This window comes from Olea europaea, chromosome 2, assembly GCF_002742605.1.
Source record: "Olea europaea var. sylvestris chromosome 2, O_europaea_v1, whole genome shotgun sequence".
Classification (NCBI taxonomy): Eukaryota; Viridiplantae; Streptophyta; class Magnoliopsida; order Lamiales; family Oleaceae; genus Olea; species Olea europaea.
The window spans coordinates 26,180,671-26,195,339 of NC_036238.1; the positions used below are offsets into that span (position 1 = coordinate 26,180,671).

Below are 14,669 nucleotides of genomic sequence, written 5' to 3' on the forward strand. Positions count from 1 at the left end.
CCGAGTGCTACAAAAATTAAAGATAGGGAGACTATGGTCATCAGAGGAATATAGATTGATGACCTAATTGCTACAGTGCCAATAGATTGGAGATCTTATCTCCAATTTCCATAAAATCAATTGTCGAAAAAAGGGGGAAAAACCTAAAAAATAATTGGTGGGTCCATTCCAGTGAAAATGAGTAAATGCGCCCAATTAATTTTCATTATATTACATTTTATTTTTTCTTTCCAATTTTCAACCATACAATCTTTCATAAAATAATATTACACGTAAATAAAAATTTTTTTCTTTTTTTTCAACCATTCATTTTTCAAAAAAATACTATTCCACCAATTTTCATTCTACAAAATGGGGGTCAAACGTGGGCTTAGACCCCCGACAATCCCAGTCTAAATAGCGTTAATGTGACATTAAATGACAAATGAAATTAAATAAATTATTTAATTTTATATTTCATTCAATTTATTATTTAGTTCACTTAAATTGAGATTGTAATTCCAATGACAGTGGGGTTACTTAGCATTATTCAATGAAAATTCATCATATTCAAAGGCAAAAAATGCCATACAAAAATGCCGGGAAAAATGATATTGTTCCAACATCAGGTGGCTCCCACTGCTGGCTCCTGATGCCGGCGCGTGTATAATCAAATATGCAACCGTGTCAACAACAGGAGACATTTTTACTATAAAACAATTTTGATTGAATACCTCGAAATCTCGAAAACGAATCCATAACAATTTTGAGTTTCGGCCAACTCCCCACCTAACAAAACCCGGAAAAATATTCAAATTTCCTGATTTTATTTTATTTTTTCTTGATTTTAACGAAGATTTTAAGGTTATGGTGAAGTGATTATGGGTTCAAGAAAGAATTGTTGTAGTAGTATTAATTATGATTACTCTTTCAAGGTATTGTTGATTGGTGACTCTGGTGTAGGAAAAAGCAGTCTTCTTCTTAGTTTCATTTCAAACTGTCAGCAGTTTCCTCAGAATCTCTCCCCGACAATTGGTATACTCTCTCTCATCATTTTTTGAGGTTTGTGTGTGTGTGTGAGTGTTGGGTTGTATCTTCTGGTCCCTTTCGATGGGATTCCCAATTGCTGTTGGGCTCTTTAGAGCAGGTTTGGCTAATCTTTTATGTAGCTTTTTTGCTAACTTAAACATGCTTATTTTGAGTTGATCTGCTTTTCATTTACTTTTTATATGTTTTTACTATGTTTTACTCCTGCCATTTGAAGGCGAGTTTTGTTATTTGTACCCGGAGTGTTGCCTGATGTGAGTGAGGGGATCGGGCCCATACATTTATTGGCGTGTGCCCCGACCCCATGTAGACTCCGGGTACCTGTAGCAAAACTCTTCTCGTATCAATTCAATAGGCATACCATACTCTTTAACATTTTTGAGTTGGTTGGCTGTCACACGCAAATTATTTGTAGCTATATTGTCGTTCTAATGAAAATGGTTTTCAAAATTGTTGTATTTGATAAAACTTCTTCACATTTAAGTATTTTTTCTCCCTCAAAAGAACTAAATAGATTGATAAAACATTATGCTGCGAAACTGTAATTTTTGATAGTTATCGATTTGTGACATTTGATCTTGATCGGAGGAGCATGTTGCGAATTAATTCTGCACACTTTGATCTTTGAGGTTGATTTTCCTATGTCCAGGAGTGGACTTCAAGATAAAACTGTTAACAGTTGGTGGAAAAAGACTGAAGCTGACCATTTGGGATACAGGTAACTGAGATATGAAGTTAATATCAAAAAGAAGTACAGGTGAAATTTCTTGTTTGCACTACAAATAATCGCATTCAAAAATTCATGTTCGTCAACTTGGAGTTGAATTTACCGAACTGGTATTCATTTCCAATACAACGGAATCATTTCCGCATCTAATCCCAACTCCATGCTGTCAAAAAGTTACATATTGACTTGTATAAGTTTATCACAATGCAGCGGGGCAAGAAAGGTTTGGAACGTTAATGAGTTCATACTATAGAGGCGCACATGGAATCATTTTAGGTATGCTATGTCGTTTATTGCTTTACTAGATAAACTTAGTTCCGGAGGTGATATATTGAAGTTTGCTTTAGTCGAGTTCCATCTATGAGGTGTATTATCTTGGAAAAACCATTAAAGGCGTTTTCACAATTGTAATTCTATTACAGGACGTTTCCTCTTAGCAGAGGTGGACACTCTTGTTTTGGAATTGGGCTTTAGTCCAGCCTAAAGTTTAGGCCATTTTTTTCCCCTTTAAAAGGATTTAGTCGGCTCCAAAAGTCTATGTCCACCCGAGCTCTAAATTTTAGCCTACTCTTAAATTTAGTTCTAATTCCACCCCTGCTTGTTAGTTACATCTCTTCTAATGTTTCCCCAATCTAGTTATTTTTTCTCTGAAACCATACAATTTGAAATGATAAAGTAGAAGGTTTTCGTCCTTCTTGTATTTTCCTTTGGTAGTACTTTACTGCCATTATTGATCGTGTCCGATTGTTGAGTGTTCTCGTCATGAGATTTACCAACATGGTCATATCTTTATAGTATGTTGTATTGTGTTGGTCTTTACAAGTTGAAGTAACTACTGGATTATTCCATAGTTTATGACGTAACAAGACGAGAGACGTTTACAAATCTATTGGAGATATGGGCCAAGGAACTAGAGCTTTACTCAACAAATCCCGATTGTATCAAGATACTAGTTGGGAACAAAGTTGATAAGGTAAGTTGCGTGACTATCTTATGGTGCATGTTTGTTACATATGATTTAACAAATTTTTATCTTTTGTCAGCCTATTCACCCAAGTTCAATATAATACACTTTGTTCATCAGCACCATCAGTGTCACCCCCCTCAATCACATGCACAATAACTGTGAAAATGGATCTGTCATCGGTTTCCTCTGATATTTTCTATCACCTACTTGTTTCTTCCTTTCTTTTCTGTTTTTGCAAAGGGAGTATGTCTTTTTATACTTTGAATGCATGAAAAAGTAAACTTTTGAAACTCCATAAACACACTTTTGACTTATTAGAAGCTTGTGTATAAGTCAACATTTGTTTTTCAGTTTTCATAACCTTTAAAGAAACAGTATATAATTCTATTTTCAGGATAGTGTGAGGGCAGTTACTGTGGAGGAGGGGATGGATCTTGCACAGAAGCACAAGTGTTTATTTCTCGAATGCAGTGCTAAAACTAGAGAAAATGTGCAGCAGTGCTTTAAAGAGCTAACAATGAAGGTATACCTGAAAAGGCACACTTCTGTTGATATACCTTAATATTAACATTAATAAGAGGTAGAATATGCATTTTGTACCTGGTTTCTCAAGATTGTTCCTTTTTTTTCCCTGTCATTCGGTCTATCCATGAAGCATGAAGTACACAGCTGTCTTGAATATAGTTAAGTGAAAAAAATTACGATGGCTTTTGTTTCATTCGGAAACAATTAGTTGAACCATTCTTCTTGGACAACCCCCTGGTTGTCCAGGGGGTTATGTGGTGCCCCCGCGCGCAGGCACCCCCCAAGTTGTCCAAGAAGTTTAAGCCCAATTAGTTAGAAGGAGAATAGAGGGAACACTTATACTAGGAAGAAACACGGTGCAACTTCATAAGCCACTTTCTTCCTTTCCCCTCGAACTGGAAGGACTTTCTAAATTATGTGTTGAATGTCAGTAATATGAAGAAATAGGTAGATTATGGTATGTAAACGTTATTATTTGATGCGTTCACATCTCATCCCAAGGACGTGAGCCTAGCATCAGCAAGCAGGTGTGGAGCATGCATTATCAGATTTCTGGCCTTTTTTTCGTATTTGATATGATCAAATGACTTAGCACTTCAAAAGTTAATAGATTCATCAAGCTTCAGTTTTGTACTGTGTGGAACCTAATCATACTATACACTTAACCCCCACAACCTCAGATCAAACTTCGTAGTAAGGCAACTTTTTGAGCATGTTAGAGGTACAAGAAACACTTTGTACTCTTCTTCTCCATTATAGTGAAAATCCAAAGGGGGAAGTGGATTTAGCTTTCCAAATTGAGTGTCAATCACTATAAATTTGCATGTTTGTTTTGCTTATTTTCGCTAGCATTTTGTTTATTATTGCTCTCGTAAGAAGGGATTATGGCTTAATTCCTAACATTTAATCTAACGCCAAACTTTCCTTTGCTTAGTATGTAATCTCTGTTCCATTACAGATCCTGGAAATACCTAGTCTATTGGAGAAAGGGTCTACGCCCGTGAAGAACCAAATTTTGAAACAGAAACAAGTTCGTCACTCCCAGCATAACGATAATTGCTGTTCCTAGTCGAAATACTTGGAGAAACAAAATCTGGAAATGCAGTTGAGAATGGGGAAAAAAGGAACGCCTAAGCAGGGCATCCTTAGGAAGACACTTGTCATACCTCACCATAGGATCGATTTCAACAAGGATTCCAGTCGTGGAATTTTTTTCCTTTTTCTTTTTAATGTAAATTTGGACGGTTTCGTTTCTTCCATTCTTTTAATCTTTTACATAATAAATGATATATATGTATTAAAATCTTTGCTCATGAGAAGAATATACAGACTCTACATACCTTAACACTTTTGTAAATTTACACACATGAAACAGATTATGGTCATACGAGGACAGTGGATTTCGAATAACGTTGTCTCTGGCTATGTTACATCTGTATTATCTTTCTGCTATCTGAGTTCGTCGAGCCAAAAGCTTAAGTCCCCGTTTGGTAGATATTAAAATTAGATTTTTAGCAGATTTTGATAAAAGTTATGGAATTTGCATTTGGATCAACCACCTAGTCACATTTCAAGAGTAGACAAATATAAGTTTCTTTGAGATATTAACAAAGCCACAGTTGGCTTGCAGATATTGGGTTTTCAAGGATTCCTATGATTTTTGACTTGTAGTCAATGTTGGGAACTTAGTCTTATTCCGTATTCGTTCTTCGATCCTCTTTTAGAGAATTCAACCAGAAGAGTAGCGATAAATAACTGTAGCGAAGACACAGTACTTAATAAAAAATCCTCACAAAAACGGCCAAATACTTATAATTCCTCTGCCGGCATGTGGCTGCTTATGCCACACTATTCCCATTTGGGTTGAACTTTTCAGACCATCTACTTTGGAAACTTAGTTTGAACTTTCTTCACAAAAAGGCCAGCCTGCATTAAACAAGTTTGAGAATATATTTAAATCTTCTTGCCCAAGACAGGAAGAGCCTTATTGTGTATTTATATCTACCTTGTTACGGCTTCTCTTCAATCCCGATCCTTCCTCGACCCTTGCAATGGCTTATTCTAGTCTTTGCAGAAGGCTCATTATTGCATGCTCAATATTGCTGGCAATTCTTGTTTCTGGAGTTAGTTGTGTTGACATTTTCCATGAGTGGATTGTCTCAGCTGATAACACTATCAACCTTGTCTCAGTTTCTCAACCTGTATGACTTTTTCAGTATATCTTCAAATGAATTGATTGAGCTCTAAAAGAGAATTTATATAGTCGACCCCAAATTTATTTTATATATGCACCAACTGTATGTAACTGTTTATGGCAGGTTATTACAATCAATGGAATGTTTCCGGGGCCACTCATCAATGCCACAACCAATGATGTTGTTCATGTCAATGTGTTTAATAATCTGGATGAACCTTTACTTATTACATGGTAAGGGTAGAAGAATAAAACTGGGATTGACTCTGTCGTGTTTGATATGATGGATTACACATAAGCATACTATTAAAATTTTGTTCGTTTTGATGTCTAATCGAGTTGAGTACCGTACCTGCCAATTTTCAGGAATGGAATACAACAGAGGCTAAATTCATGGCAGGATGGAGTTTCCGGCACAAACTGTCCTATTGAAGCCGGGAGTAACTGGACTTATGTATTTCAAACCAAAGATCAGATGGGCACCTTTACATACTTCCCCTCTATTAATTTCCACAAGGTTGCTGGAGGATATGGACCTATTCGAGTTAACAATAGGAATGTTATTCTCGTGCCTTTTGCTAAACCAGAAGCCGAATTTGATCTTCTTATTGGTGACTGGTTTGAAGCTGATTACAAGGTAAATCATCATCATTCACTCATTAGTCAAAAATTTGCTAAATTTGATGGAATTTCAATGTTGAAATTTTTGTTTCTGATAAACAGGAAATTAGGTCACTAGTTCAAGAGAGTTGGGGTATTCCTGATGTGATGCTGATGAATGGTAAAGCGCCTTACGGATATTCAAATGCCACGGACTATGAATCTTTTACTGTCACGAAAGGTAAGAAAAAGTGGTTACTCTGTTCTTGATGCTGATTTATATGTAAATTATGAGTGGAATAGTTTCTTGAAACTACAATTTGTCATCCCTCAACTCAACTGGACTATGGGGTGCTGTTTCTAACCGGTATTAATACGAGTTTATGTGCAAATGTTGATGATATGTGCAGGGAAGACTTATCGAATTAGAGTTTCAAATGTCGGAAGTGTATTCAGTTTCAACTTCAGAATTCAAAATCACAAGATGGTGCTAGTTGAAACAGAAGGGTCATACACCAACCAGATCATATTGGATTCTCTTGACGTGCATGTTGGACAGTCCTATTCTGTTCTTGTTACTGCAAATCAAGATGAAGCCGATTATTACATGGTCGCTAGTCCAAAATTATTCGACACCAATTTCAGCAATACCCCCTATCTCGTCGGAAATGGGGTATTACACTATGCCAACTCCGTTGGAACAGGCAGGGCGCCTGTTCCAAATGGACCTGATCCATTCGACATAGAGTTTTCCATAAATCAGGCTAAATCTGTCAGGTCAGGAATTTGTATTAGAAAATTTTTGATATATAACTTGTTTCAAACGCGTCGTGAATGATTATAACTTTTTACCTGTGTAACTAAGATACTAGCATTTTTTTTGTTGTGAAAATAGATGGAACTTGACTACCGGTGCTGCAAGGCCTAATCCACAAGGCACGTTCAACGTATCGAACATTACCTTAACACAGAGCTTTATCCTTCACGGATCAAAAGCTGAAATTAATGGTACGCTGCGCTATGTAGTCAACAATGTGTCGTATTTGACTCTAGATACGGCATTAAAACTGGCTGACTACTTCAGAAATGGTTCTGGTGTGTATGAACTCGATGCATTTCCAGTCCGTTCTGTCAACGATGCTGCTGCATATGGAACTTCTGTTGTAACGGGAGTTCACAAAGGATGGCTCGAAATTGTGTTCAATAATGGTCATGAAGTCATGGACTCTTGGCATTTGGATGGCTTTGGATTTTATGTTGTAGGGTAAGGTTTCGGTCAGATCTACTTATTTTTGCTCATATTATCTTAATTTATTCAATTATCTTGCATCATTTTACAAGTTCTCATAGCATTTTCGAAAAATAAGTTAAAATCTTATCCATGATATTGTCGGTTTCTATCCAATACTACGTACCAAACATGCACTAATTGTGTAGCTGTCGTATATTATTAGATTTGGCGAGGGAGAATGGACACCAGAATCACGTAATACTTACAACCTCTATGATCCAGTTGTTCGTTCGACAGTTCAAGTTTATCCTGGCAGATGGACCGCTGTGTATGCATTCCTCGACAATCCCGGTATGTGGAATTTGAGATCTCAAAATTTACAGCACTGGTACTTGGGACAAGAACTATATGTACGAATTCATGATGACGACCCCAACCCTGCCAAGGAGCGTCCTCCGCCTGAAAATCTCCTCTTATGTGGTTAGTACCGAATATATGTATATGTCTATGCATGTGCGAATGCGAGTATGCATAAACTACTCGAATAACTTAGGTATATTTCTTGTACCATTACAGGAATTTTTGATGAATCTCCTTCCCCATCTGGTGCACCTGCTCCACAGCCGAGATGGTGACGAACTCATTGGATTTCTTGACTTTCTGATGGCTGATATTGATCGGAATGATTTCGAATATAGCATTGATCTGAATTGCCAAAGTGAAGAATCATTTTTTTTCCCTCGTGAATTCACATATAGAATAACGTAATTGTCTATAGAATAACGTAATTGTCTAGCTCTGCCTTACAAATTTGTTATTTGAAGTAGATGTTAAATATGTTGGGACTATTGACATTTATAATTTGAATGTTCGATATAATTGGTCATGGAAGGAATATTTTGCGATCTTCACAATATTTCCAAGATCTTGTGTAATTACATCTATAATTTTATGTTCATATTCACTTTGTAGGACTTTATAATTGAAAGGGTAGGTAGTCAATAATTTAACGATTGACTTGGTCCCCTAGTATTTTGATTAGATCGATAACCAATTTGAATCCGATAATTGTTCACTTATTTTATTTGTGTTGGAAATTTATTTTGGTAACTTTTTGATCAATTATTTAAGTTTGGCCCGTTATTTGATTACGAGATTCTAAAGTAGTTGATGGAAACCAATTTTGGTTGAATGAGATACTAAGACCAAAAGCAATATGATTATTACATGAAAGTCATTGGAATTTGAAATTAACACGATGGAACTTCAATTAACCATGCTGTGATCCGTGATGGAATATTGTAGAATATGTTCGACTATAAGGTAATGTTTTGAAATTGTTCTGTTTCTATCTAGCGCCTCTTAAAATCGAGACATAATCTAATAGTTATGTCCTTTTTATCGATTGTGTCTTGAACTTTTTAGAAATCTATAATAGGTCCTCATATTTCGTAGAAATATTCAATTTGTTATTCCAGCATTATGAAATTTCTAACTTTTTACTAATAATATTTTTTTTTCCCAAATTTTCGAAGTCCATTTTTCATCTTAAAGAGAGTTACAAAATATTAGGAGGTTTATTATTTTTGAAATTGTTAGCGTTGCTATCATGAGAAGTTGATCGTTGTATATTGGGAGATGTGTGCTGAAAAATCGTAAGTATCCATACAAGACAATTTCATCCGAAGAAGAAAAAGTCAAACTCTATTCTTGACCTAATTCATTTATATATCTGCATTTCTTTTTTCATATGTAGTAAATCGCCGTGCTGTCCAAATTTTTGGCACTTTAAAAGTGAGTAAAAGGAGAATGTTATTTGTGTTAATTTATCCAATTGACTTTGCTATACGTACGTTGGCGTGTACATAAGGGTGTCCATAATGGACACCCGTTGCCTCCTTATTGGAGGGGGCGTTTGGCCCACCAGCACCCCCTCCAATAGGAGGGCGTCGGGTGTCCATAATGGACAACTTTATGTACACGCCAATGTACAACAAGAAAAATCCTTTATCTAATAATCTTAAGATAATTTTATATTTTCAATTTATATTCTGCTTTTGTGCATGAGTCATTTTTAAAATTTTGTTTAAAATAAGTTCTTAATTAAACATATGACAGTATACATGCATTCATAATTTGACTTATTTAGCCCCTGTTTGAGCCCCATTTTTCCACTAAAATGCATTATTTAACGGTGATTTGACACTATTTCAACCACACATTCTTCAATAAAATAATATTATATGCAAATCAAAATTTTTTCCTTATTTTTTAACCACACATTTTCCATCAATACACTATTCAAAATTTCATTTTCTCCTCTAAAATGGGCCTCAAACAAGGACTTAATTTATCATCGTACCATAAGTTTGGGAAGTGCATAATTTCGTCACAATCTCGAAAATATATCTAAAAGCATCGTTTACTATCCTTGAAAAATCCAAATCCATATTGTTTAAATCGTTGTCAATTAAATGCTAAATTGAATTTTTGTGCATTTTCTCTACATGGCCGGCGCGTATAGAGCACGCTCCTTGGCTGCGTGTGGCCTTAGTTTCATAGGCTGATTTGAAGTGTGCATGGATTTACGGTACACCTCAGTTTAGCAACATACATATTTCTATCAGTTGGACCCTCCCCACCTCTCTTTCACTTTCTATGTTCCTTCTTTCTATCTGCAATTTCATTCTCTATCTTTATCGGTCTATGTGGCGGTGGTGGTGGTGGAAGGAGGTGAAATATGGAGGCTCCGGTGGACGTGGCTGCAGGTCCTTGTAAAGACCTCACCCACATCGTCAAGGGCGTACGTACCAAGAGACAGAGGCCTCAATCCCCCATTCCTTCCATCATAAGAGGCGGCGGAGATGCTCATTGCGACACCATTCTCGGCCACAGTGTTCGCGGCTCCGGCTCGTCCACCTACCTGGAGAGCATAAGCATTACGTCCGAAGATGAAGAAACTGCCGAATGCTTAATCCTCTTAGCTCAAGGTCATCGTTTTCCACCGAAAAGCAAGACTGATCATGATCAAGATTATAAATTCAACAGCAAAAAATATATAGAAACATCATCAACTGAAGGAAACAAGGCAGGGATTTTTGTATATGAATGCAAAACTTGCAGCAGAACCTTTCCGTCATTTCAAGCACTTGGTGGCCACAGGGCCAGCCATAAGAAACCTAAAAATATGGCCAACAAAGCATTTTTCCTATCTGATTCTGAAGATGATTTTTCGTTCACTATGCATAAAAATGACACCAAAATATCTTCATCTCCTCCTCTTCAACCTGTTAACAACAAGACGAATTCGTCTTTTCATTCTATTAAGGTTCATGAATGCTCTTATTGTGGGGCTGAGTTCACTTCCGGACAGGCTTTGGGAGGCCACATGCGGCGGCACCGGGGAGGTGGAGGCGGCGGCGGAGGCCCTGCAGTTGCCGCAGCCAACACAACCTTGTCTTTGAGCCCAGTTGCTGCGACCAACACAACCTTGTCTTTGAGTACTCCTATGAGCCAATCTTCATTTGATTATTACAATCAAGAATATGAGGATTCGAAGAAGACAACAAGAAATTCTTTGACTTTGGATCTTAATCTTCCGGCCCCAGAAGATGAGCATAAACAACAGCAACAAAAAGAAGCTGAATTTGTTTTTTCTACCAACTCAGCATTGGTTGACTGTCATTATTGAGAAGTTTCACTTCTTCTTTATACATTGATCTACGGATTAAACATTAATTATTCAGTTTTCTTTTTATATTTATTTGGAAGTGATTCTTTAATTGATTTTTTAATATTTTTATAATTTGACACTTAAAGTACATTGATTCGTTAATTTTTTGTTGCTTCTTCTTGTTGGTTTAATTTATAGTAGGAAGGAAATAAAAATAAAACTTCCTCTATTCTTTTGAATGTTACACATGCTGATAATTTTTATTAGTGTTAGGTGGCCATATATAATATTTTTCACCTACGCAAAATATACTAAAAAATCAATTTAAGGTAAAAAAAATAATATTAGTATAATCAGTTCCATACATCCTAATTCATATTGTGCATGTAATTAGTAAAACAATGAATGTAAGTGTAACAAATACATTTGTTGTTACGACTTTTCTTCAAGAAATTAAACTATAGGTAGTAATTGTTCTTGAAATTAACCTATAGAGAGTAAAAATTATCAAAATCACAAAAGTATACCATCAAGAATGACTACACATGCTAAGGAAAAAAAGTTAAAAGGAATGTTATAGCTCACTAGAGAATAAAAATAATAACGCGTTCCAAACTGAAATAAACAATGAAAGTGACTAGAGATTTAGATGACAAAATTGAAAAGAGATTTTTAACGTTTCACTTGTGTTACTTTTTACTTGAAAAATAACTAGAATGTTCTAGCTCCCTGGAGGAAAAAAATAATAACGTGTTCTAAATTGAAATAAACAACGAAAGTGACTAGAGATTTAGATGGCAAAATTGAAAAGAGATTTTTAACTTTTCACTTGTGTTATGTGTAGGGGTGGAATCACGATTGAATTTTAGAATGGACTAATTTTTCATAGTTGGGCATAGGCTCTTGAGGCGGGCTGATTTATTTATGCCAATTTTATTAAGAAAAAAATGTTGGACCAATTTTATGAAGTCAAATGAAAGAGAGATTGGGCCAAAACTTGACGGTATACTAGGGATGGTAATAGAGTGGAGCCGAGCAACCATTCATGTCATGTTCCTCTCTGTCCAAGATTTTCGGGAGGCAGGATTGACACGGGTGGGAATTATGTCTAATTATTTGTTATTAGACAAGATTTAAATTTTAAAAAATAAAAAAACAAACAAAATAAAAAGATTCACGACATGTGTTGACCCCAAAAAATATTGCCAACAAATGTCGGATCCACCCGCGCACACGTGAGTGAAAGTCCAATACGTTAAGACACGTGGACGGTCTAAAATAGACAGATCAAGGGCGTGGGAGTAGCTCAACGGCGCGGGACGAGAAATTTTGAAATCTGGCGAGATGTTCGTAAATCGATTGTATAATAATTACCAATCGATGTTTGTGTATGAACTCGTTTGTGTTGAAAGATAATAAGAAAGAGAGAGTTGAGTAAAGTATAGTTTTTTGTATTGATTCTTGCATTAGCCTTTGTATGGGGTACATGGGGGAGTATTTATAGTGTCAGAAGTTAGATCGTGACATTTGGTTCGGGGAACACGTGGCCTCATCCGGTTAATTTACATGTCAAATTGTAGGCATCAACTGCACCTATCCTGCTATACATTTATTGATTGACAGAGCCCCCTCTACTAGTGATAAGACTTAACATTTACACTCATGACAAATATCCTATCAATTATTCAAGTAAGATCTTTGTGTAGGGGATCTCTTGGGAGAAGTGTCTATGGAAGATGCTGCTTTGTGATTCGGAAACTGCTACCTCGGCTACAGCGTCCACCTTCAAAGGGCCTCGACATATGGGCTTCGGGAGCTCCTTAAGAGGCAATGATAGATGAGCTTCGGTATATATGGGCCTGGGCTTCTGTGAACCTTGATTTGTGGGCTTCGACTATGCAAATCACTTCGACTTGAGTGCCATGTGGTTCAGCATGAGTTGGCTGTGGGCCCCAGTGGGTTGTCCAAGTGTGCAAACACGTAACAATAGTCCCCCAAATCCAAGTATACTCATTTATCTAATGCGAGGACTTTGATGAAGTAAAGCCAGCTAGTTAAGTTGAAAGAAATTTTTGTACCCCAAATAATAGTCCCCCAAGTCAAAGTATAGATATTTATATCATCGTTGGAGTTATAAATGTGCTGTTGTGGAAGAATGATAAAGTCGAGGTGGTTTGAAAAACCAAACCTGCGAGGCTTGTGGAGGTTGAATTCTGATGAGAAAGTCGAGGTGGTTGAGAAACTGAACCTGCAAGGCTTGATGGCTGAATTGTGATGAGGGAGGAAGCCAAGGTGGTTGGAAAATGGAACCTGCGATGCTTGATGGCTGATTTCTGATGAGGAAGTCGAGGTGGTTGGGAAATCGAACCTGCGAGGCTTGATGGCTGAATTGTGATGAGGAAGCCGAGGTGGTTAGGAAAATCGGACCTGCGAGGCTTGATGACTAATTTCTGATGAGAAAGTTGAGGTGATTGGAAAATCGAACTTGCGAGGCTTGATGACTGATTTTTGATGAGGAAGTCGAGGTGGTTGGGAAATCGAACCTGCGAGGCTTGTGGAAGCTGAATTCTGAGGCTTATTGGTAATGATTGTTCCTCGGCAATTGTGCCAATGATTTGATGTTTTACGCATATTTTCCAGGAAAGGTGGCTGGACTATTCAACTTCCATGGAGTCTGCTACTGTCGAATTAATGTCATAATTATGAGCACGGCTGGAGATTCTAGAAGCAAACGTGTTTGGGGAGGTGCGTGGATGTCAAGCTTGAATCTGAAGCGTAGGTTTGAAAAATCGTTTGAATTCTACGCCTCAGATTTGATTTAGAATGAAGGGTCCAGATTCAATGGGCTTTGATTAGACGGCTGAGGTTCGTCCTGGCCCTTCATAAAAGGTGAGAGACTTCCATTTTTCTGGATTTTCAACCATTGAAATCTGATTTCTTCTTCAAAAGCTCAAGCTTTTCGGTGTCCAAACAATCGATCTTCTCATTTTTCGACATTACTCCGTTCGCGAAGTCATTTCCTATAGGTATTTTCATAGAAAATCCCTTGTATTGAGTTCATCCTTTTCTGATACAGAGTCCACCTCGGATAAGGAATTAGTAACTGTTGCGTCATTTGACGAGGGGGCGAGTCACAGAGGGGACCCCGAGGTCGAGCAATATGCTATGACCGAGGAGACAGTAGATTACAGTGAGGAGTGAGGGGGGTCCAGAGTGCCTTCAAATATGGCCTTGAAGAGGCTGTGGGAGATCAGGGAGAGGTACTGAGTACCTCATTATGTCGAAATGTTGGTGCCCGAGGCTCATGAGCACGCTTGATATCCGAGGCCTGGATGCGTGGCGATGAGTGAATATCTGTTTAAGGCAGGTATGCGTCTTCCTTTGTATCCCTTCTTTAGGGCGGTGCTAAGGAACTTTATGTTGTCGTCGACCCAAGTTCTGCCAATTGGTCGGCTCGTACTTCCTGTGAAAAGAGGTGTCACTTGGGGAGGACATGCCTCTCCATGTATTCATGACCCTTTTTCAGCCCTGGATAATAGGAAAAGAGTCCAGGGGGTAGTATTACCTTACGCCTTAAGGGACTCACGCACCCTTTGTGGTGGGACTGCCTTCCTCCATTAAGGGATGGAAGGAGTCCTGGTTCTGGGTGCGGGGAAAATGGCAGACAGTGGAGGGGGACAAGGCCCTTTCTTGCACAGTGCCGACCCAGTACTACAAAGCTCGTGA

General features: G+C 37.5%; 2 protein-coding genes across 5 annotated transcripts; both read left to right on the plus strand.

The window, feature by feature from the left end:
• Positions 1-674: 674 nt before the first annotated feature.
• LOC111368455 (ras-related protein RABC2a-like) lies at positions 675-8,247 on the plus strand. 4 transcript variants are annotated; one of them, XM_022989690.1, is made up of 12 exons: positions 678-1,014; positions 1,676-1,744; positions 1,964-2,029; positions 2,605-2,726; positions 3,115-3,243; positions 5,564-5,673; positions 5,806-6,076; positions 6,163-6,280; positions 6,450-6,816; positions 6,935-7,303; positions 7,494-7,750; positions 7,847-8,247. In XM_022989690.1, the coding sequence occupies exons 1-12, from the start codon at positions 861-863 to the stop codon at positions 7,903-7,905; spliced, it is 2,091 nt and encodes a 696-aa protein (XP_022845458.1). In that variant the 5' UTR covers positions 678-860; the 3' UTR covers positions 7,906-8,247. The 4 variants fall into 4 exon arrangements, with proteins under 4 accessions (XP_022845474.1, XP_022845458.1, XP_022845466.1 ...); XM_022989706.1 differs by lacking the exon at positions 7,847-8,247 and having other exon boundaries at positions 675-1,014; positions 6,935-7,298; positions 7,494-7,627; XM_022989698.1 differs by having other exon boundaries at positions 678-1,783.
• A 1,732-nt stretch (positions 8,248-9,979) lies between these two features.
• LOC111376322 (zinc finger protein ZAT5-like) lies at positions 9,980-11,019 on the plus strand. Its single transcript, XM_022999276.1, has one exon. The coding sequence runs from the start codon at positions 10,011-10,013 to the stop codon at positions 10,959-10,961; it is 951 nt and encodes a 316-aa protein (XP_022855044.1). The 5' UTR covers positions 9,980-10,010; the 3' UTR covers positions 10,962-11,019.
• Positions 11,020-14,669: the final 3,650 nt, after the last annotated feature.